The sequence below is a fragment of the Pongo abelii genome, chromosome 1 (genome assembly GCF_028885655.2).
Source record: "Pongo abelii isolate AG06213 chromosome 1, NHGRI_mPonAbe1-v2.0_pri, whole genome shotgun sequence".
NCBI lineage: Eukaryota > Metazoa > Chordata > Mammalia > Primates > Hominidae > Pongo > Pongo abelii.
In genome coordinates, this window is record NC_071985.2 from 33183041 (window position 1) to 33208993 (window position 25953).

A 25953-nucleotide genomic window follows, 5' to 3' on the forward strand; every position below is an offset into this window, starting at 1 on the left:
TGAATAGCTGTTTGCTTAATGGTGTCCCACAAGTCCTGTAGGCTTTCTTTATTCTTTCTTATTCTGTTTTCTTTTTCTTTCTGTCTGCTTGAGTTATTTCAATAGACCTGTCTTTGAGTTCATAAGTCATTTTTTTCTGCTTGATCTAGCCTGTTGTTGCAACTCTTGATTGTATTTTTATTTCATGAACTAAATTGCTCAGCTCCAAGATTTCTGTTTGGTTCCTTTTTATGATACCAATTTCTTGTTGAATTTCTGATTTAGATCATGAATTCTTTTCCTGATTTTTTTCAATGGCATATCTGTATTTTCTTCTATCTTGCTGAGTTTCCTTAACATCATTATTTTGACCTCCTTTTCTGGCATTTTGTAAATCTCTTTTACTTTGGGGTCTGTTACTAGAGGATTATTGTGTTCCTTTGGTAGTGTCATGTTTTCTTGCTTTTTCATGTTTCTTGTGTTCCTGCATTGATACCTGCACATCTGGTAAAGTAATTGCTTCTTTTAATATTATGGACTAGCTCTTATAGGGAAAGATTTACTCCTATAGGTAAGTTCTAGAGTGTTAAGCAGAGGGTGATAGTTTTGGTCCTGAGTGGGCACAGTAGTGTAGTCTCTGTGAAGTTTCTTCAACTGTAATCCATGTCAGTAATGTTTGTGAATGCTTCACTGACCTAACCTGTGGGAGTTGTGGCAGCAGTGACATGACTTTACTGGAATCATGCTTACTGAGTGAGTTATCAGGATGGAGGCATGTTTGTGCATGTGATGGGTCACCTAGCTTAGGAACTGGCTTGCTTCGGGTGAAGCCGTGGGCTGTTTCTCAGGCCAGGGGCATGAGTGTTCAGTGGATCAGCTGGTTCTGGAACTGGCTCACCAGGAGTGAGGCTGTTGGGTCGTTTCTCAGTTTAGGGGCATAGGCACATGATGGTTTGCTGGCCATTAAGCCTTTTAAAACTATGATTTCATGTCCAGAAAATGTTTATTTTATACTAATTATTTATTAACTTCCTCCTTTAATTTTTTTCCTTTTTATGTATTTCTGAAAATTCTATATTTTTATTTTGTTTTCATCTCATTATTATTATTAGCCTTCCTGAAGTATTTTCTTATCTTTCTCTTCTAATCTTTTAGTTGAGATTTTTTTCCAGCGTTTTTTTTTTTTTTGGGGGGGCGTATAGAATCTTAGTATATTGTCTAGGCTGGACTCAAACTCCTGGGCTCTAACAATACTTCTACCTAAGCCTCATGAGTAGCTAGGACTACAAGCAAATGCCACTATGCCTGGCTCTATATTTTTAATATTTAAGAATTCTTTCTTTCACCAATTTTTTATTCTTTTAGGCTTTTTTTTTGTTTCTATATTTTTTAATGAATGCAACTTTTATCTTCCGGGGATAACAGAGATATTTTATTAAATTGTTATTAGTTGATGATTTCTTCTATCTCTAATTCCCTGCATTGTTTTTTTCCTCATCTGGATCATCATTTTTCATCCTCCTCCTTTATTTTTGTTTCTGTCATTGACATTGTATATTTTACACATGTTTGATGAATTTTGCCGTCTGCTTTATTCTGTAGAGAAATGGTAAAACATTTCCAAAATGGCCTTTACTCATGTTTATGAACAGCAATACAGCTTTACTTTGCGGAGGTTAAAAGCTCAAATATTAGTTCTAGAGTTCTTATCTTTGTAGTTTTTTCTGCTAGTTTCCTCTTTATGGAAAATAACTCTGGCTCCCGGCTTTCTGTAAACTGTGTAGAAGGGGAATTGTGATGGTAAAGGGGAGAGGCAGTGTATACAGATTTTCACTTAATCCTTTCATGTCTACCTTGTGCCTCTTCCAATAACAAGTTGTTGATGTTCCAATATAATGGAGCTGGTTAACTTCAATTACTCTTGACAATAAGACTGATGTCACTGTGGAGCAGGATTAGTTTGGCTGGCTGAATGGGGTTGAAAAGGGGACCTGAAAATCTAAATACTTTCTATGTGGAATACCTCTAATTCATGATTCTCAACCTTGGCACTATGGCTATTTTGGGCTGGGTAATTTGTTGTGAGGGATGGATATGTGCATTGCAGGATGTTTAGCAGAATCCCTGGCTACATGTCAGTCTACTGCATGCCAGTAGAACTCCTCCCCTCACTGGGACAACCAGAAAATTCCTCTGGGGACAAAATCACCCTCAGTTGAGAACCATTGTTTAACTTTAGACCTGTGTGTGTCCTCTTACTTCTCTCAATGTTTCATTATCTTCAAGTCTTAAGGCTCTCAGAGATTCTATAGGAAAAATCAGTTTTCATGTTTTAGGAATCCAATTCAGCCAGCACTCAAGCTGTAACTTCTCTGATTATTCAAGAATGTTGTCAATATTTGTTTCTATTTCTTAATTTCATTTTCTGTCTTCACAATTTTTGTAAAATGTATTTCTTCCCTATTGGTTTCTCTGCTGGCCTTGTTAAAATTATGGGTTATATTTTTTAAAATTCCTATTTTTTATTGAAGTATCAAGAAAAAGAGAAAAAGGCACATGCTTGATCTGAACTTTATCAAAAATTGGTAATTGTTTTCATCTCTTACTATTAACTCTTTTTTAAATCGATCCTCTTGCTTTAGGAATCCAAATCAGCCTGCATTCATACTGCAGTTTCTCTGATTAGTAAAGAACGTTGCCAATATTTATTTATATTTCTTCATTTCATTTTTTGTCTTTGAAATTTTTGAAAAATATATTTCTCCCATATTGTTTTCTCTGCTGGTCTCATTAAAATTATGGGTTTTACTTTTTAAAATTGCTGTTATTTTAAAGTAGTGAGAAAAAGAGGAAAATACATGTGCTTAATCTAAATTTTAACAAAAATTTTATATTTTAGTAAATGTATTTAGAGGCATATTTTTCTGACAATGGGCAGTCTTAATTAACACCTGTATCCTTTTTCTTGAGCAAGAAAATAAATTTATTATAATTTTTACTTATTCTGCCCTAGTATTCCTCATGGATAAATCTTGTCTTAATTTTATTAATCTTTGAATGCATCACTTCTAATAAGTTGGATCCTTTGTCAGAAAGAAGAATGTGTACAATATACTTTTACCTTAGTTTTGTCTTCCTGGGAACTGGCTCTTGATCACAATAGGATATAAACCTACAGATCCACTTGATTATAATTTAATTTACTGTATTTGGCAGCAACGTCTTCTAGTGGTAACCTAGACTGAGAAGAATTATTCCATTTCAATTGACAGTTATAAAGCTACAGACCATAGATTTAAATTATTTGAGTAGTTACTACATTAAAACACATCTTTTTTTCCCTTCCTTTGCTCCCAACCACATGTACAGCAACCAGTATGTTTCTAAATTTTGCTCCTGTTTATAATGCTATTTCTTAAGCTTCTAAACATCACAGTGTGCGTTGCACCTCTGCTAATCTCCATCCAAATTCTGCTATGTTTTGGAGTTTGTCTGTAAGAAAGTGTAGTGCTGATGAGGGGATTGAAGGTTCAGGATTCCAATTTTGGCTGCTTAACAGGAACAGTTGAAGGATGGCATGAGGTTTTTGATCCATGGTTTTCCGTTTCCCTGGTATAGTAAGCATAGGTATCACTGCCAAACTTCTTTGGAGCGCTATGTTATTTGGGTTTAGAGCTTGGAGCTATGTTAAACAGCTGAATAAATGTTTCCCAATGCAACTCCATCTATGATGCAGCCCCTGAAAATTCTCTCTGAATATTGTCAACTAGTTTTCTCTTAAATTGAGTTTATAGTTGTTTTGTCAGGTCCAAATGTCTTTTTGAGACTTTACTTCTGACTGAACAGTGTGATAGAATTTATCCTCCCTCTTAAAATGATAAAAATATGGACAAAATGTATTAAATAATTGTTTGCTAGATGTTGGACATCAGGAAATGAAGACAATGTTTGCTGAGAAATAGGAAATAAATTATGTGAATCTTACAATTGACCCAGATTACTGCTTACAGAGTATTTGTAGTCCATGACTTAGGGAGAGAAAACCCAGATGGAGCTCAGAGGGTTCTCCAAATTGAAGAGATACAGCCAAGTGTTTCAGGAATTCAAAGTAGTTAGAGTTTGCAGAGAGCAGACAGAGGAACACAGAGATAATTCCACAGATCTACAGAGCATCTTCCTTAAGAATTCACTTTACTATTGTTCACTGCATGTATGAGGCTGCAGAAAGCAAAACTTTCAATTATTAAAAGTAACAATAATTAACACTCATGTAATGCTGGGATATGTGCCTACTTCCACTAGCTGAACTGGCGAGAAAATTTATGATTCATGGGACATTTGCCTACTTCCACTAACTGAACTGGCGAGAAAATTTATGATTCATGGGACATTTGATAAGAGTACACAAAAGGGTCTAGCCTCAATAGTGGAGAATAGCCCTAGGCTGATAACTACTTCAATACCACCTAATAAATCTTAAGAGCAAGACTCAAAAGGAACTGTTTCCAAGTAATTTAACTGCATCCAAGAACAAAACACAAATATATTTGTAAGAACACTAAAATATGTAATACCCAACAAGAAAAAATTCACAGTCTCTGGCACCAAATCAAAGATTATCAGGCATGAAAAGAAGCAGGAAAGTACAACTCATAATGAGGATGTAAATGCATCAATCAAAACTGATCCAGAATTGTGAGAGATGTTAGAATTATCAGGCCAGTATATTGAAACAGATATTATAACTTTACATAGTTTAAAAGTTACATAAAAATATGGAAGGTACTAAATAACCCCACAGATCAAAATTCCAGAGAAAAACCTTCAGTGTATGGAATGAAAATACACTGGATATAATTGATTATACATTAAACATAAAACATTTATGTTATATATAAAAAATTAGTGAACTTGAAGTCATAGCAATATAACCTATCCAAAATGAAACAGAGTTGAAAGAGCACGTGTAAAAATGAAAACAGCATTTGTTAGCTGTATGACAATGTTTAGGGGTTTGGTATACATGTAATTGGAGTCCCTAAAGGAATGGTGGGGTGGAGGTGGGAACATAAAAAATATTCAAAGAATTTATGGCTGAAAAATTCCAAGTACAGTACACTGAAAACCATAAAGCCACAAACCCATGAATCTCAAGAAAACTAAAAAATAAATAACATGAAGGAAATCACAAAAGGCATATTATAATTTAATTGCTCAAAGCTAGTGATCAATTTTTAATGATAAAATAAAATACTAAAGCAGCCAGAGGAAAAAGACATGTTAAATACATAGGCAAAACAGTAAGAATGACAACAGATTTCCTATCCAAAATAATGCAAAGAAGAGGACAGTGGGGCAACATTCTTATAACCATGAAAGAAAATAAATAGTGCACTTATGATGCTATATCTAGTGAAGATATCTAAGATGAAGGTGAAATAAAAACTATTTGCAATACATATAATGAAAGAGTTCATTACACACAAACCTATACTATAAGACACATTAAAAAGAAGTCCTTCAGTAGGAAATAAAATGGTGTCACATGGAAATATGGATCTGCACAAAGAAACAAAGAGCACACAAAATGGCAACTGCATTGGTAAATACGGAGGGTATTTTTCTAGTGATTTAATTTTCTTTAAATATAGTTGACAGTTTAAAAAATAATGATATAGTAAAGGTTTTATAACATGTATAAGTAAAATGTTTGCCAGTAATAACACAATAATCAGGAGGGGGAAAAGGAAGTACCTTTGACCCTTGAACGACATGGGAGTTAGGGGCACTGATTCCCTGCACAGTCAAAAATTCATGTTTAACTTTGAATCTCCAAAAACTTAACTACCAATGGCCTACCGTTGACCAAAAATTTTACTGATAACATGAACAGTCAATTAACATTTATTTTGTATATATTATTTACTTCATTCTTACAATAAAGTAATCTAGAGAAAAGAGAATCTTTAAGAAAATCATAAGAAAGAGAAAATGTATTTACTATTTGTTAAGTGAAAGTGGATCATAAAGATCTTTGTCCTCTTCATCTTCACTTTCAGTAAGATGAGGAGGAGGAATAAGAGGAAGAGGAGAGATTGGTCTTGTGGCCTCATGGCTGGCAGAGGTGGAAGAAGATACTTTTATAAGTAGACTCATGCAGTGATAACCCATGTCGTTCAAGGGACAATTGTATACTATTGTAAGATCCTTATACTCTATTTGAAGTAGTCTGTCACTTAAAGCTAGGCTGTGATAAAGATGTAGGATAAAAACCACTAAAATCATAAAACAAAGAGTTATAGCTAATAAACCAACATGCAGATAATTTGAATCATAAAGAAATATAAAATAACACAAAACAGGCAAAAAAAAAAAAAGGAAAAAAGAAATCCCAAACAGATGGGACAAATAGAAAATATCAAGATAATAGATTTAAACCTAATCATATCAATAATAATGCTAAATTTACATATTCTAAATACTCCACTTAAAAACAGACATTGGAAGATTGGTTAAGAAAGGAAAAAGTACAACTTAACTATATGCTGCTTACAGAAAATATATTTAAGTATAAGACACAAATAGGTTAAAAGTAATGTTGGAAAAGACAAATCCTGTGAGCACTAATCATAAGAAATCTAGGGTGACTTTATTAATATGAGAAAACATGAATTTTTAGAAATTTTGTACAAGATAAAATATTGCCCAGGATGAAGAAAGTAATTTCATTTTGCAAAAGGAGTCATTTTATCAATAGGACAAAACAATTCTTAATATTTCTGTACCAACAACAGAGCTTCAAAATGCACAGAGCAAAAACTAATGTAACTGAAGGAGAAAGTAAAATCCACATTTGTGGGCAAAAATTTCAATACCCTTCTCTCAATAATTAATAGAACAAACTGACAGGAAATCAGTAAATCTATAGATTAGAACAACACTGTCAACCAACTTGACCTAATGGCCAGTTATGGAGCATTCAACCCAACAGAGCAGCAAACTACACCTACTTTTCAGGCCTACACAAAACATCTACCAAAATAGATCAAATTCTGAACCATAACAGAAGCCTCAATAGATTTAAAATAATTCAAATCATATTAAGTATATTATCTGGCTGCAGTTAAATTAAATTAGAAATCAATAATAAAATAACCTGGAATTGCTCTAAATATTTGGAAACTAACTAACACAATTCTAAATAATCCAAGATTAAAAGAGGAAACCCAAAGAGGAATTAAGAAGTATTTTGAACTGAATGAAATGAAAACACAGCATAACAAAATTGTGAGATACCCAATACGGCAGGACTTAGTAGTATATTAATAGCACTAAATGCCTATGTTAGGAAAGGATGAAGATTTCAAAGAAATATCGTCTACTTTACAAAACTAGCAAAAGAAAAGAAGACCCAAGCCAGGCTAATGAAAGCTATTTCTGAGTTTCTAACTGCATCTCATAGGGATGATCATTTCTTTTCTCTGCTCTTGTGGCTGAAAGCATGTTAAGGCCAAAACTGTGATTCAGGCAAGACCCAAATTTATAAGACCAAGATTGCATTTTAAGCCATAAAGAGCAGGAGAATCTCCATGGCTTGAACTGTGAATAGATATTTGTTATCAGAGATAGTAATTGTACTGCTTTATCTGTATTTCCTTCCATGTTAGTAAAAGAAAGCTCAAACGTAGTTGATCACATGATCATAGAGAATAAACTACATTTCTCAGCCTCCTTGGCAGCTAGGTGTAGAAATGTGGTTTAAGTTCTGGTCAATGATATTGTATCTATTAACTTTTGCTGCTTAAGTTAATGGCTAAAAACAATAAAAATTGCTTATTTATTTAGGATTCTATGGTTTGTCTCAGTGCTGTTGTGCGCTGGCTTGTCCAACCTCCTCTGGGCTCTCTCATTTGTCTGTGATTAGCTAGCTGGTCAAGTAGCAGTTAGATAGGAAGACCTCACTCACATATGTGGTGGTTGACAAGCTGGCTGTTCACTGGGGCAGTAGGAGCAATTATTACCTGGGGCACCTCAGTTCTCTGCCATACAACCTCTAATATTCCAGCAGATTAGCATGAGCTTGTTCACAAGGTGATCTCAGAGTTCCAAGCCCAGCAAGAGAGAGTGAACTCCAAATTTGCAGGAATTTTTAAATGTCTGTTTGAATCATATTTGCAAGCATTATATGTTCTAGTATTTGGCCGAAGAAAACCAACAGGTCAATCTAGAGTTACTGTGGAAGGATTGTACCAAAGAGTGTCTTAGTGTATTTTTAAAGGAAAGAGGAATGCCTTTCTCTCTTTCTACTTGTTGGACAGAAATTGGTTTTAGAGTATGAGTAGATTTGTATTTTCTCACATTAAAAAGGGAGAATCTACAGCTATGGAATCTACAGAGGTAAACTTGGTATTTTCAGTTGAATTTTGGGAAACTGACTAAAGTTAACATTTTTAAAAATAATAATGCCTTATTTTATTTTTAAACTACATTTTAAGATATAGTTAATACACAGAAATTATAATCTATATGTGTTACAGAGAGTTAGATTAATGAAATGGGAGTAAACTTGTTATTGTATTAATTCGTGGCAGAGTTGTTCATATAGAAAAAATTGTTTTTATTGACAAAAATATCTGGATATGACTTAGGTTTTGGCAAGAATCAAGGCAATGTTATACACTTTTGAGATGTCTGTGAAAAAGTGACCGTGTAGAGTCAGGTGTATAGAAAAAAATGGATATGCTTTATGGCAGAGCAAGGAGGAAGAAGAGAGAAGCCACAGAGATGGTAGATCATTGGAGTGCAAGATGGTAGGTAATTGGAGTGCCAATGAACATCTCTAGCTATAGGGAAACTAAAGGGATATTATGAATTGCAAAGTAATGATTTAATTCCTCTTTTACCCCAAATCTTTAATAAAGTTTAACTACTACATTTTGTTTGTTTGTTTGTTTTGAACAAGAGTTCTTGAAATTGAGGCATTAGCTGAGTTTCACCTCTGGGTGACATAGGGCAGTGCTGGCAGAAGCCAGAAAGACTTCAAAATGGAAGAAGCAGAAGTGTAGGGTCAGGGTGACTACGAGATGATCAATACGCGTAGAATTCTTATAAACTTAAGGAGGACTTCTGTCGTTCAGGGATGGAATTAGGGTCATAGGCAGCCTTATCTAGATTTCAAAAGGCAAGGACGCTCCAGATGATACATGCATTACATGTAAATAAGAATACAACAAGGCCAGGCGCGGTGGCTCAGGCCTGTAATCCCAGCAATTTGGGAGGCCAAGGTGGGCAGATCATCTGAGGTTGGGAGTTCGGGACCAGCCTGACCAACATGGTGAAACCACGTCTCTACTAAAAAAAAAAATTAGCCGTGCCTTGTGGCCCAGCTACTGGGGAGGCTGAAACAAGAGAGTCATTTGAACCTGGGAGGCGGAGGTTGCAGTGAGCCAAGATCGCACCATTGTACTCCAAATTTGCAGGCAGTTTTAAATGTCTGTTTGAATCATTTTTCAAGAGTTAAACTCTATCTCAAAAAAAAAAAAAAAAAAAAGAAAAAAATAACAAAACATAGAAAAGGTTTTGCACTTTTATTTCTCTTAAACTTTTGCACTCTTCCTTGCTCTTTGAAAAAGTATTGTTTACATGTGGGTAATGTTTAAGATTATTCTTTGATGGAAACATCACATATGTCCAATGGCTTAAGGTGTTTACTATCTCTTTGGAGAACAGGACTGATCCTGTAAAGTACCAGCAAAGACTCAGGCCTGAGTTATGGGTTGATGTACTTGAAGTGTTACAAGTATGTACTCACAGGACTATTGGATTTTCATGGTATGCCTATATGTTACACATATCCACCAATAAATGCCTTTACTTTTGTAGGCTGAATCAAATCTCTGTCTTGAGTAATGATTTTGTATCCTTTGGACTGGATGTGAATAAGACTGAGAAACAGCCGGCACAAGAAGGCAATTCATCGTTCTCACTCATCTTTCTAAACCTATATGCATCTTTGATATTGAGGTTCATTATTATCTACAACTACATTTGGTCTGCATATAACCATTTATTTTTCAGTCTTAGATATTTTCATATCAATTGTCTTAATTTATCCTTAAATAAAGCTTCCAGTGAGTCTCTGTTTCTTGGATGAGGACAATTGAGGCAGTGATAGTTCTTTGAAAATTATTTAATTTCTAAGTCCTTCCCTGTATCTTGTAACTGAATCCCAACCTAGATATTTTTAAATATCCTTGAAATTAAATAGAAATCAAATAATATCTTTCCACATGTAGGTTACTTCCCTCTATGGTAACTCTGCCTCCAAATGTGAAGAGCTGGATTCAATCCAAGTGAAAGAAAATCAGGGGGGACAATGTCAGGGACTATAAAAGAGATTTGAAGTCTGTACCCACATTGCTGTGTTAGAGTCCTAAGTTATTAAATTTCTCATATTTATTTGACATTTTATATACATATGTCTGCTTATGAAAAGTTTAGTTCTTATCTTTCTTTAATCAACATAGTATTATCTATGCATATAGTAGATGAACGCTTTATTTTATGTGTTTTCATTCTTCTCAAACCAGACGCCTAAAGAATAAAATGACACAGTGTTTTAGCTGTTATTTTGCTTGAAAATGCTTTAAAACAAGAAACATTTTTGGAAATTCTTATCGCAATATAAATCAGCTAAATATATTTAGTGTGGTCAAATGAATCATAAACAGGCTGAAATAGTCCTAAAAGGGGAGTTGGGTAAGAAAAAATGTATTAGGGTCAGTATCAATAGGCATAAATAATTCTGTTAACAAATAACATTAAACATGGTTACACTTTTTATGGGATGATATCATTATAGAAAGATTCTCCCTTAATTTAAATACCTAGCATGTACAAAACAAGTTTAAATCAATGAGACAGTAAACAAGAGGAATAAAATAGGTGGGCTGGGTGCGGTGATTCACGCCTTTAATCCCAGCACTTCGGGAGGCTGAGGCAGGCGGATCACGAGGTGAAGAGATGGAGACCATCCTGGCCAATATGGTGAAACCTCACCTCTGCTAAAATTACAAAAATTAGCTGAGCGTGGTGGCGGGCGCCTGTAGTCCCAGCTACTTGAAAGGCTGAGGCAAGAGAATGGCGTGAACCCGGGAGGCGGAGCTTGCAGTGAGCGGAGATCGCGCCATTGCACTCCAGCCTGGGCAACAGAGCGAGACTCCATCACACACACAAAAAAAAAAAAAAGAGAGAGAGAGAGAGAGAGAGAAATGGTGTCCTAAAGACTAAATTAACTGCTGACTGTTTTCTATTTTCAGTCTCTACATATTTATATTTTTATTTCTTTATATAGTATTGAATGGTTAATTCCCCATTTCCCTTTTATTCTTATACGACTAACTTCTATGGGTTTTATTTTCATTCAGTTCTATATATTCCCCCTGCTGAAGCCTCCCATGTTGTGTGTCAAGAGGAAAAATATCTTATTACCTTCTTGTCTGTTGAACATTTAGTTTTCTTCTCCCTCCCTCCCTGTCTTGTACCTAATGAGCAAATTACCTAAAAATAGATACGTTCATCATTCTACAAAATGTTGTATCTTCTCTAGATTGGAGGCCAGTGTAATTGTAAGAGACATGTGTCTGGCAGACAGTGCAATCAGTGCCAGAATGGATTCTACAATCTACAAGAGTTGGATCCTGATGGCTGCAGTCCCTGTAACTGCAATACCTCTGGGACAGTGGATGGAGATATTACCTGTCACCAAAATTCAGGCCAGTGCAAGTGCAAAGCAAACGTTATTGGTACGTGTAATGCAAAAGTTTACAGTCACATCTCTATTACCATCTGGAATAAAATTCTCTATTTGATTTCTTAACTGAAGAGTAAAGCAAATTTCTTTGCTCAAGACAGGCTGGAAAAAAAAAAACAATTTGGATGAAATTAACTGTTTAAAATGATTAAATTAATAATTCTATCAAACTGCAGCTTGAAGCTTAGTTTAATCAACCCTTTAGAAGTTTCTTTATTCTGTAGATGCATTAATTCACATGGTCCCATACTAATAAGTCATAGAAAAATATAATTTGCTTACTGCATAGAAGTTTCTTTTAGAAAATTAGCACTTTTTCAAAATGTTTTACACTTAATGAGTTCTAAGCAAATCATTTCCATGCTAGTTTTCTTAATAGACCAAAATAAATGGATTTTTTCAAAATATTCTGTGCTACAGGGTCCTTTGTGATAAATCTTTCCACTTTTTTCTGTTATATTTCTTTGAACTGTTCCTATGAAATGCAAAATAAGTCAACATAATTCTACAGATCATGTATATTGCTAGGGTTACTTATAAAGGGCTACATAATTTTAATTTTGTAATTCAGCACCAAGTTGATTATAATAAACAGCTACCTTCGGTGTTATTTATCATTTTTTTATACAAGACGTGCTTTTTTGTTTGTTACTCCCACAGGTATTTTTCAGAAATTAGATTTGATTATAGCAATTTATTACATCCAACATTTTTGAGGGGAACCACCGCCACATAAGGACAAAATTTATCAAGTGCCCAAAATGCACTAGGTACATAATGCACTTTGAAATTTTGATATATGAGAATATTATGAGAGGAAAGTTTCCTGATGAAGTGAGCCCTGTATTGTAACTGAATATGTCTTGGTTCATATAGGAAGTTTAAAAAAGACCTTTGCCTTTCTATTGTCATTCAAGACACCAAGTCATCCATGGTTTTTCTAACACTGACCTGAACCTTACAATAATAAAAATATGCCTGGCAGTGATTACACATGCTCCCCTCTCTCTCTCTCTCTCACACACACACACACACGAATGCTTACATGTACACATGCGTATGTACATATCATTCTGAATACTATTTTCATTTCTGTGATATACCTCTAAATCTAATTCTTTATCTTTTATTCATGTAAGTATACATCATGCTACACAATTCAGCTAGACAAGCGTTTCAATTTAATAAAGAGAATGTAGGTGTGTTTAATGGCATTACACGAGATTTCTCCGGTTTAAAGAAACATTATATGAAAATCTGTAACATAATTTGCCTTTATGCATCTCAAGCATACAAAAACTAATTTTTTAGAATAACGTGTAAAGAGAAGTACATATTTGTATGTGCTATCCATGATGCTGAAGGAATTCTAATACCCTAAATTCAATTTGTATGGCATCCTTTGTTCTTTAATGTGAGATATATTTTAAACTCAACATGTGAAAACAAAAGTTAAAGCAAGACCTTTAAAGACAGCGAAATAATTACTTCTTTGTATCAATGGAATCTTTCTTGTGATGGTTAGATTCCAGAGCTTGAGGAAGGGAAAAATCAAAATTAATTTAGAATGTGTAATGCCATCCCTACTATTTGCCTGTTTTGTTGGTTGATACAGATGGTTTTCTACAGGAAACATAAATATATATTTTATGAAGAATAAATTACTTCAGTATTATAAATAATTATTATTTCTAGTGTTATTTCTGCAAATGTAGTACTTTTTATAAAAACAAAACTTGATATGCATATATATTTATTTTCCTAATGGGATCAGCAAGTAACTTTATTCAATTTCACCTTGTTAATATGAAAAAAAAAGAAGCCCAGAAAATACAAGTGTATGTTGTATATGCTTCAGAAAGCAAACTGTTAGAGTTAACAAAACTGTTAAATCTTACTAATGATTCTATCACCAGTAAAATACATTAGCACCAATAATTTTATTAAAGTAGGTCATTCATCTAGAATAAAAAGGGAGAAGAATGTGAATTAAATGCCAAGTGTGCTAACTCGCCTGTACTTGTTAACACCAAATGTGATGCCCTGTAGGCCTTCCTGAGTATCGTTAGGAATAGATTACCTGTCAGGAATATGTATGGCATATTCAAATAAGCACTGCGCATATTTTTAAAACTGATATGATATGAATCCATGTAGACCATTTTTAATAGTTGAAAATGAGTCATAATTCTTGTTAACAATACAGTTATTTTTAAAATTTGCAGCAATAGTGGTCCTTTTTTATTTTCCTTATTGAAATTAAATGATATGCCTTAGGTGAGTCATTCATCACTGTTAAAGAACTTGCCTTCCATTGGAGTTCTTGAATTTTTATCCACATATATACATATATATTGTGTATTTCCTTCCAGTTTAGGAAATGCTTTTCTACATATGAGTTCCTGAGTGTGTTTTTGACTCTTATTTTGAGACTAATTTTTAAATTGCCATTATAGCTTGAAATAAATGTTTCAGTTTATTCAACCCATGCAGTTAGTTATTTAAATTCACGGATATTTAGAGACTATCTAAAGGAAGTATTTTGCATCTAAACATTTACTATTCTAATTTTTTTATTTCTTTGCCTTGTAATACCTTTTTTTTTTTTTTAGAATAACCTTACTTGTCAGAGATTTAAGTTTAGGTGATAAAACATTTTTCTTCATTCGTAAAATGTATATGTGTACTCCTTTAAATAGAAGTAATATAAAAAACAGAACTTACTTAGTGTTTAAAGAGGTATGTTCTGAGTCACACAAGATGACAAGCAATGTGATTGCTTTATGAGCCAAGGAGAGCATGATTTATATTAATTGAAAATGATAAAATAGAGGAGCATACAAAAGGATTAAACCAAAAATTGCCCTGGATAAGTTTTATTTATATTAATTACTTAAATGTGTGGATTCAGAAATAAGTGTATATGCTGTTTTCACAAAAATAGTTATCAGCTTACATTTTTTCTTTTTTCCCAGCTTCACGAAGGTATAATTAAATAAAAATTGTATATATTTATGGCAGACAACATGATGTTTTGATATATGTACACATTATAAAATGATTAATTCCAGCTAATTAACATATCCATCACCTCATGTACTTATCATGTTTTTGGGGTGAGAACATTTAAGATCTAATCTCTTAGCAATTTTCAAGTATACAATACATTATTATTAAGTATAGTCACCATACTGTACAATAGAGCTCCAGAACTTATTCATTCTGTCTAGCTGAAACTTTGTACTCAGCTTAACCTTTGATTAAACATCTTTAGAGATTTCTTATCTTTAGGAAAACAACTAATTTGTTATATGTACTTCTACTATAATTTTAAGTGAGCACATTTGTTAAAATAGTTTTTAACATTTGTTAAAGAGAAAAAGAGCTCCAGCATATGTAACAGAAACAACATTTGCATTAAGCATTTTTATTTGCATTAAGTAATAATTAAAAATTTATGAAGTTCATTGCAAACAGTTGTATATTAAAGCTAAATTAAATATTGCCATTGAATTTTGAGAGTATGATTAGCCCCCCATGGCATTGCTTGTGAGAAAACTCTCAATAATTTGTGTTCGTATCGTCTGCAGTAGCATTGTTTGTGTCTCATCTATCTTGAATGAAATCATTTTCCCATCCTCACCTTTTAAATATATTTTATCTTTAGGGCTTAGGTGTGATCATTGCAATTTTGGATTTAAATTTCTCCAAAGCTCTAATGATGATGGATGTGAGCCCTGCCAGTGTAACCTCCATGGCTCAGTGAACGAATTCTGCAATCCTCTCTCTGGGCAGTGTGAGTGCAAAAAAGAAGCCAAAGGACTTCAGTGTGACACCTGCAGAGAAAACTTTTATGGGTTAGATGTCACCAATTGTAAGTCCTGTGACTGTGACACAGCTGGATCCCTCCCTGGGACTGTCTGTAATGCTAAGACAGGACAGTGCATCTGTAAGCCCAATGTTGAAGGGAGACAGTGCAATAAATGTTTGGAGGGAAACTTCTACCTACGGCAAAATAATTCTTTCCTCTGTCTGCCTTGCAACTGTGATAAGACTGGGACAATAAATGGCTCTCTGCTGTGTGACAAATCAACAGGACAATGTCCTTGCAAATTAGGGGTAACAGGTCTTCGCTGTAATCAGTGTGAGCCTCACAGATACAATTTGACCACTGACAATTTTCAACACTGCCAGATGTGTGAGTGTGACTCCTTGGGGACATTACCTGGGACCATTTGTGACCCAATCAGTGGCCAGTGCCTATGTGTGCCTAATCGTCAAGGAAGAAGGTGTAATCAGTGTCAACCAGGTAAGAAAGAAATGTGTTACATTTTCAGTGCACAATGACATTCCTTTTGTTAACTTAGGTATCTTCTCCCTGTTTCTGGTTTGTGGCTTCTACAAATTTTATTTCCAAAATCATTATTGTATTTATATCATTATCCAACACAGATATAACTATTTAACTTATTCAAAATTATCTGCATATTTATGTTACTATTTTGGGAGGATACTTTAGATAAAACTCAGCCAATCAGATTTATTTCATAATTGAGACTCAGTTTCTACACTTGAAGTAAATCTCCTTTTAACAGTTTTTTTAAAAATCAGATTAACGAGAGTCAATTTTATTTTCCAGAGAAAGGAAAATTTGAGTTGAATATCCATACAATGCCAAATATTCAAATGGTGAACTAAATCTCTGAATAAAGCTGGCTAAATGTTTTTACTGAAGAGGCTATATGTTCTAGTTTTATATAGAAATACTTAGAATTGTTTCTACATGCCATCAAATTAATAAAATAGGCTACTGTTTAACCTCATTACATACAAACTTATCTTTCCATCTCTCCCAATTGGGAGAGGGATAGACCCCATCTATGGCTCTCCTTGCATTTAAGATTTTAACTAAAATACTATACCTTCTTTACAATAAATTCATTATGATATCATGATAAATATAAGTACTTATCAGTTGTTTAACAGCTGTGCTAATTGTTGTCCTGTCAGCCAATATTAGCTCTGAGTTATATGGGCCTATGAAAATGAGCGTGATACCAACTCAAAAGTGTGATTTGCTTGCCAGAGAAGGAGTAGAACAAAAGTTCTGTTTACATAGCAAAGAACCCAGCCTAGGATAATTGGGCCATGCTTTTCCTTTGGCATTGGTCAGTGTGTAAGATCAAAGAGACAAGAAGGAATTGATGAAGAGTTCATTCTTTTTGAGATGTAAGTATTAGAAAACAACTTGAACTGGTTTAAACATAAATGGAGACTATATTATAACTAGATATTCCATAAAAACCTAAGGAGAAGGACCACTGCAGTCAGGACTCAGAAATTAGAATGCTTCCACTGATACATATTCATTCGTCTCTCCCTCTCTCTCTCTCTCTCGCGGAAAGGGACTTTACCTTTCTCTTTCTCTACATGGGTATATGGCCACCCTATGTCCCCTGAAATTGTTTATAATTCTACCACCAGCCACAACAGAGAGATTTATTAGCTACCTCTTAGTTATAATTTCTAGAGGAAAATTCGAATTGACTCAGTTTTGTTTGGTTGGTTACCTCTGAGCCAATTCACTGTGGCCAGGAGTCTCACGTACTTATAAAATGAGTATAGCTTTTAGGGACCATTTCATCAGGTAGGAGCACGGTGGTAAATATCCCAGAAGACAGGAAGATTATGGAGACCTGGGCAGACAGCCTAAATGACAGATACAGCACATTCACTCTTTTTACCTTCAGGTTAATCCTTCCAAATTTGCAATCAATTAACTTTTTGATATCCTCAGATGATGTTTTTTTCTCTTTTAGTGTTTATCAATATCTCTAATTTTGGCAACAAAGTACTCTGTCACCTACACAGTCAAATAACCATGACTTTATACATCCTTCTTTCTAAGTAAACCAAAACAAGCTAATAGATCAAATGTTATATCCTTTTGAGTAATTATCAATTGTTAAAATTTACTGTTCCAGTCTAACTTTAATTGTATGTATAATACAAGTCACATGTTTTAAACAATTTTGCTGATTTTGGAAAAACTCTGAAATCATAGTTACAAACATTTGTTCCCTTTGGTCCTTCCAATGAAAGACCCAGCCCATCATCTCAATACTTTGTACACCTACCAGATATCTAAATGATGAACTAAAATTGTTAGAAAACCTATGTTTTTCTGGTTGTTTTGTATATCATTGCAGAAATAGCCATGGATAATTTAATCTACACCATGCATAAGACTGTCTCATTTGTGCCCTTCCTAGGATGAAGAAACACTGACTTCATTGCTCTTTCCTTTATCTTTGTGGCTCTCATTGTGGTGATCTCTTTGTTCCCAACTCTAAGCCCTTTTCTCCCACCCAAATCTATGGCTCTTTCCTGTCTACCCTGTATAGTATTGGCAGAATAATTCCCCTAAAGCACTTAATTAGTTATGTCATTCTCCTGTAGGGTTACCTAAAATGGGTTTTATTTTGCTTATCATTTGAGTCCAATCTGGGCAAACCTTTATGAGTTTTTATCTTCTGGTCGCAGTCTAGACACCTAGCTTTGCTTCCTGATATTCTCTTTCTCCCATCTTCTTCAGTCACTGCAGCCACTTCACTGGAGCTACGCATGGCACATGCAGAACCTATTTCAATCTGCCTGATGCTTTGGTTCATTCTCCTTTCCCGACATGGAATGCAGTATAATCCTCCTTTTTAATGTTAGTTGGCATCCTCTGACTAGTTTTACTATTCAACATACTGCCCAAAATTCTCCATCACTCAGTGAACAACAAAGTTGACATGAAGCATCAGTGTTTTAAGAGGTGGTTTAACTCAAACCTAGAGAAAACTTGAAAATAATGTGTTTTTGAAAATGTGCTCAAGCTTCTATTGTCGTCATGTTCAATTTGTTATATGACCTTGAAGAGAGGTTTATGTTCAAGAAATAATAATACAGATCTCATTGTAATTACCCCATAATTACACTTCTTTTTTTCTGAAGACCATATGGACCTATAAATGAAGTGAACGAGTTAAGAGTAGGGGTGGGGGGAGGGGGGAGGGATAGCATTGGGAGATATACCTAATGCGAGATGACGAGTTGGTGGGTGCAGCGCACCAGCATGGCACATGTATACATATGTAACTTACCTGCACATTGCGCACATGTACCATAAAACCTAAAGTATAATAATAATAATAATAATAAAAGAAAAAAAAAAAAAAAAAAAAAAAAGAAAAGAAAAAAAAAAAAAAAAAAAAAAAAAAAAAAAAAAGAGTAGGGAGCATTAAACATGGTGAAAATATTTTTATTTACTGAAAAAATTCAACAGTGTATTGTAAAATATTTAGTAGAAAATGTACCAGACTGAGAAAACATATTTGGAGCTCCATTTCTTCAGCTTACTGACTCTCTAAAGGCATTCCCCTGTCCTTCTCAACAGGGAACTTCCATATTTTCTTCCAACTGTCCATTTCTAGCCAGGGGTAAGCAGATTTATCTTTAAGCTGCTACCTGAGTGGAGCCTGTATCAGTTCTACTCATATCCTATTGATCAGAACTGCTTTGTATATCCATACCTCACTGCAAAAGAGGCTGGCAAATAGATGCTGTATCTGAATATCAAGGTATCTATTTAAAACTTGGGGCCTCTGTTATTATAAGGAATAAGATAGAAATTGATCCTTGAAGACAGCCTTGGCTATACTAGGAATGTCCTACACTTAAAAAATTAGCTGGCAGAACATTAGTCAACTTCCAGATAGATGCTTTTAATGACCATGAGTTTTGTACTTTTTTTGATAGATCCCATTATTATCATTTTTTAAAAAAATCAGCCAAAGTTAATGAAGGCCTCTTGAGTCCTGAGGAAATATATGCACAAAATCTCTTCTTGGGATCTTCGACTGTTTCTTACATGCTTTGCCTTATAGACCCACTGCTGTTCTAGTCACTCTTCCTTCCAAGGATATGCTACAGTTTATCAGTGGCCCTGCTGAGTTATTGACCCAGGATATTGACCTGGTTATGAAAAGCTAGAATGATCAAGCTATAGATTTGGATTATTATATTTTGTTGAATAGTGCAGTTATTTTCATATAGATAAACATTTCTCTTACTGAGAAATCATTTTCTTCTGGGTACTGTTGAGTTCTTAATTTAATCAGAGAACATTTTATGTGTAGTAGCAAACTACTTTCAGTGAGCTTAAATTTTGATGGGGAAACTGACGGAATAATTTACAAATAAATATATGATATAAATTTAAATAGTGATGATTTTTGGATCCGTGGCTCTACTCAATTATGTTTCTTTGTTGCTAAGAGTTTAAGATATTATCGAGGTTACCACATAGACTATTTATTTGGCACTTTTATATCAGTGTTTAGTTTCCAGAAAGGTAAACTGGGTAGCCATGTTTATATTGTACAAGTGAAGTCACATTGATATTTTATTGCAAGGGAAACAGTAAGTGGTTTAAAAGGAGGAATGGTGAAGTGAAAGAAATTATCAACCTGTTTCTTTTTATATTATTATCTAAAATTAGTCATTTTTCTGTTTTTCTCTTTTGCATTTTTTTGCATTTAAGATCATAAGTGACTGTTTTAAAAAAGCAGCCCAATGAGATGACCTTGTTAAAACTGATTATTTCTCAGTATCTTCAATTAAATAAACCCCTTACTGTGTGACCACAATGTACAAGGAATTATAAATATATATGTGTGTGTATATATATATATATATATATATTTTTTTTTTCTTTTGATATGGAATCTCGCTCTGTCACCCAGGCTAGAGTGCTAGAGTGCAGTGGCGCGATCTCAGCTCACTGCTAGCTCTGCCTCCCGGGTTCATGTCATTCTCCTGCCTCAGCCTCCTGAGCAGCTGGGACTACAGGCGCCCACCACGTCTGGCTAATTTTTTGTATTTTTTTTTTTTTTTTAAAGCAGAGACAGGGTTTCACCATGTTAGCCAGGATGGTCTCGATCTCCTGACCTCATGATCCGCCTGCCTAGGCCTCTCAAAGTGAGGAATTATATTATTACTGTAGTTATGCAAGTTGAATAAGGTAATCCTTGCCCTCAAGATATTGAAACTTTAACAAGGGAAATAAGACATTTGCACAAGTAAATAAAATATGATAATACTTTAAATGTGATCATTGTTTTTCAGTATTAGTGTTGATGCCCATTCTGTATCTTCCTCTAAAGACAAGAAGACAATTTGCAATAAACCTTTGGAAACGAGTTTTGTTACATCTGTACTTAGGCAAGTCATGACTAAGAAGTTATTCTCCTAATGGCCGCACATGGTGGCTCATGCCTGTAACCCCAGCACTGAGAGGCTGAGGTGGACGGATCACCTGAGGTCAAGAGTTTGAGACCAGCCTGACCAACATGGTGAAACTCCATCTTTACTAAAAATACAAAATTAGCTGGGCATGTGGCACATGCCTGTAATCCCAGCTACTTGGGAGGCTGAGGCAGGAGAATCGCTTGAACCTGGGAGGCAGAGGTTGCAGTGAGCCGAGATGGCGACATTGCACTCCTGCCTGGGCAACAAGAGCCAAACTCCGTCTCAAAAAAGAAAAAAAAAAAAAAGACAAATGTATACCAGATAAAGTCCTCCAAAAAAGCCAGGAAAAGAGAAAGGAGACCAGGAGGGGGCTGCAAGAAGAAGATTTAATATTATTATCCGGTGTTGTCATTGTTTAATTTAATTTGATTTTTAATCGAAATTTACATTTGCGTAATTTTAAAAACCAAATAAAATGTAAAGGGCCCTTATCATTTTCCCAGGAATCTCCATGGTTAGAGAAAACGCCTTCAACTCCTTTAGATGTTTCTTCTGGGCTTTCATGTCTGTGTTTCCGGGTTTTATATATATTTCATCTTGATTTTTAAAATGTAGATATTATCTATTATCTTCCTCCTACAGAAGATGAGTGTTTAGCTCCTTTCATCTCCTGTTTAGCAATCCCTTTATTTGGTTAAATCAGTATTCAGAGATTTCTTTATTATGACTATATAAATTTACTGTACAGCTATGCCATATAATATGCTTTGACTATATTTTCTTTCCTCAAAAAATTTGCCTTTCCTTAGTTTTGCGGGACTCTCTTAGGCATTTCTAGGAAAAGAAACTCTCCAAGGGAACTCTATTCAAGAAATCTATCAGGTTTTGTTTTTTCCCACTAGATATATGAGTGGGAAGTTTAGGCTGGTTGATCTTTAGTTCTGTTGCACAGCTATATCCAAGGGCTAACATTTGCTGCTATACTAGGGATTTTCTTCCCCTGTCTCCTATGTTGGATCCTCCATTTCCTGAATCCCGCACTTTCTCTCTTCTTGGTTTATTTGTGTATTTGGTAGAGCACATGTTCTAGTAGCTTCTGCAAGAGAATACAAGGAGGGAAGTAATTTGAGGAGAAAATTTTGAATGTCTGAAGTGTCTTTATTGTCTTCAAGTGTCTAAACATAAAGAATGATTTGAAATTTTACTACTATATGAAAACATTTTCATTCAAAAAATTTAAATGTTTGCACCATTAGCTGTTAGCAATGTCAATCAGACTCTTGCTTCTTTTCTACTTCTTCTTTTTTTTTTTTTAACCATCTGGAAGTTTTTACCATCTCTATATCCCTGGGCAGTCAGTGAACCCTTTTGCCTATCGATGATGGCTTTTATGTTCTGAGAAAATCTGCAAAACACATTCATAGCAACATCTAGACTCATGTTCGACCAAACAATTGGACACCAAACCTAGCCAAGTTGATGCATAAAATCAACAATCACAAGCAACCTTTCACATAATGCCTGTTTACATACTTGTTGAGTCCAGACCTTCTTATTTTAACTTCTAAAGGAAAAGCTTACTGCATCCTCCTAAAATGTAAGAAGGACAACTTCCTGGTTGGGAAGGTATTTAGCACACCTTATATCTGACTTCGGAAATCTCTGGAGCTTTCAATTCCAAACCTTTCTTTCTAGAGTTCCACAACCTGAATAGATTAGCTTATTGTTGGGCTCTCCACTGCAAGAGCTTAGCTTTTTCTTATAGATATCTATAATTGATTGTCATTTTCTCCTTCTCTTTTTTTTTTTTTTTTGTTTATTTCATCTCTGGGGATTTCAGGAGGGAAAAATTATTCAATCTACCACGTTTTACTGACAATGTTCCCCTAGTGTTTTGGGGGTTGTAATCTTTTCAGACCAAATCTTTGCAGACATCCTCGAGCCCTCTCTTTTCCCCACAACCTTTGTCTCATCTAACAAAACCAATTCTGCTGATTTTACCCTCAAATATATCCAGAATTTGACCACTTCTTGCCACCCTTACTTACACCAGCCAGGTCCAAGCCACCTTCCTCTGTTCCTGGACTATTCAAGTAGCCTCCTACTCCCCTTTATCTTTCTTCCATCGCTTCTCAACAGACAGCCAAAGTGATTGATGCTGTTCAAACTTGAGTCACATCCCATTACTCCGCCTTCCATTTGCTTTTCACCATAGCTAATAAGAAACAAAGTTGATATTCTTTAATAATCCCCGTGGTCTAAAATGTCCATGATCTCTCTGGCCTCATTTCCACAAGTCTTCAGATCATTTCTTCCTCTCCAGCCAACAAGCCTCATTGCTGTCCTTCACAATTTTTCAGTGCTCTATCTCAGGCGGGTGTAAGAGTACCTCCATAGCAGTGCTCCCTATATATTTTCTGAATTAATGAATAATTATATTTCAAAAATACCTCAGTGGCATTCTCCTGTTTTCAGGTGTGAGCCTAGCAAAGGTCTGTGGTGTTTTTTTCACAACACTTAGGAAAAGCGTTGTGTTCAACCTTGCAAAGGAGGAAAAATAAGTGACCTAAGTATCTTATGTATTTTTTAACAAAACAAGACTATACACATATGCATAGCCCATGAAAAGAGCAATGTGTGCTTTGGGATGGACCTTTTTTATTTTTTATTTTTGGTTTTGCTTCAGAAATTCCACTTTAATGTTTTTTTTCCTGGTTTTATGGTCTCTTACAGTAAAACTTGCATTGAAAAGAGAAACCCTTATCCTGAAGTATCTTTATCATAAACAGATGTTTTGCAGTAGCCAGCTCTGCAAAGTGCACAGTAAAATGTGCTGCTACAATCTGAAGCTTTCATTTACTTATTTAAACATGTCTGAGAGACCTAGATCATGTACCACAGGGGCAGACAGCACACTGGTGTGTGAGCAGTGGGGCCTGGAGGGAGAAGGATGGGGTAGGAAGGGATGAGTAGCAAGCTTAAGGACTTCTGCCTCCCTTTCATCTGTGATTGCAAATACTGCCGACCCATAGTAGATGACTGCACATAGATTCTTGTCCCACTTTCTTAAAAAACATTATTAAGGAAGGTGCATGTAATGAAACCTCATGTATTATTAACCTAACCTTACTATGAATGTACAAGGAATAGGTTTAATTCAACTAAAATTTATAGGCAATTTGTTAAAGCAGCAGTGCACATTAGAAGGTACATTAGAGCCACATTGGTTTTAATATGGCATTCAATAACTTGAACAGAGGTTAAAAATGCTGCTTAACCTCCATTAAGTATTTTAAAAATGCTTTAATTTAAAATTATTTGGAGTGTGTGTACACATATGAATGTACACATATCCACACTAATAAATATAACACTAAATATGTCTTCCCAGTTCCCTTTTTCAGTGCTGGATGACCTTATAATGTTCAGCAGTAGGCACTTAATCGGAGGCCAGGCCGAGGAAGGTAGGAAAGGATGTCAAGACATCCTGAGCCAGTGACCCACCCTTGTCCTTGAGAACTAGAGGCAGAGAGTGCATATTGAAGACTCTGTAGCTTTGGAATAAAATAAAGGCTAATTTATAGTGAAAACAGCTTCCTATGACATGTTTTGTAGTAATAGGACAATGCCTCCTGCTTCTCCCTGGTATTTACTTTTGGTTTTATTTTAAAACTCATAAAACAAAGTATCTTGTTTCATTAAGTAGCATATCATATTTATTAAGTAATGAGCTCCTAAACTAGAATTGTGTACAAGACCCTGCCAATGGAATTGGAATCAGATGCTGATATTCCATTAAAAATCAATGCATCAAAGTTGATATCCAATTATGCCACATTTCCTAGTGTTTGGTGAGACAGCTTTCTAGGTTAACATGTTTTTCACAGAGAGACCTGAGTCTGAAAGTAAGAACCTCTTGCTTGATAAATCATCAGGAAGGAATCTTGTCACAGGAAATATAGACCACAATCTTAGGTACATCTGGAAAACAAATAAAAGTAAAAGACACTGATAAGAAAAATTTCTCTGTCATAGAAAACTTGCTAATTGACAATTACAAAGATGATAATAGATAATATTTACTGAGAGTCCGCTGTGTGCCAGGCTCTGTAATAAGGCTTTGCCTGCAAAGTTCCGTTTAATATGCACAATATTTCTATGATGGAGGTGCTGGGATTATTCTCATTTTAATCTAATTGGGGGAATGAAATCTAATTAAGTAGAAGAGCCATTTATAAGTCCAGGTCCATCTGACTCCAGAATGTATACTCTGAAAGAGTGGAACTTTTTCTTTTTTTTTTTTTAAGACGGAGTCTTGCTCTGTCGCCCAGACTGGAGTGCAGAGGCACGATCTCGGCTCACTGCAAGCTAAGAGTGGAACTTTTTCTAAATAACTAACTCAATATTTATCTTACACATTCACACAACAAATATTTGAGGGTGAGTTAGATAAATACTGTTTCTTTCACCCACCTTCAAACATATCTCAACTCATGATTCTGGCTTACTGCTTCACATCCTGGGATACCTCATTTGTTGTTCAAAACCCAAGTAGTAGGCATAAAATGAAAATTAACAGAGTCCTGGGAAACTACAGAGTTCAAATAATGATGAGGTAAACTGAAGGGGTCTAGAAATGGAATTATCTCCGAGAACTTCGTTGGAAAGATTTTGGAGATGGTTGGAATGGCACAGGAGACAGGCTTTAGAGCATATATTTGATAAACACTGAATGGGAACAGAGAATATAAGTTTTGCTGTGGATATTGAATATGCATACACATACATATATTAATTATAATCTCCAAGATGTAATCAGAGTTGTCATTATTTGGGTTATTTGTTGTTATTGGATTTGATTCTTAGAG

The 25953-nt window shown here is 34.8% G+C and overlaps 1 protein-coding gene across 1 annotated transcript in view; it reads left to right on the forward strand.

Annotated features, from left to right (window-relative positions):
• Positions 1 to 25953, forward strand: part of USH2A (usherin) — an 827758-nt gene that overhangs the window by 193658 nt on the left and 608147 nt on the right. The window contains exons 13-14 of the mRNA XM_024239307.3: positions 11588 to 11783; positions 15459 to 16100. Of these exons, the coding sequence (XP_024095075.2) occupies positions 11588 to 11783; positions 15459 to 16100 (838 nt within the window). The remainder of the gene's footprint in view (positions 1 to 11587; positions 11784 to 15458; positions 16101 to 25953) is intronic.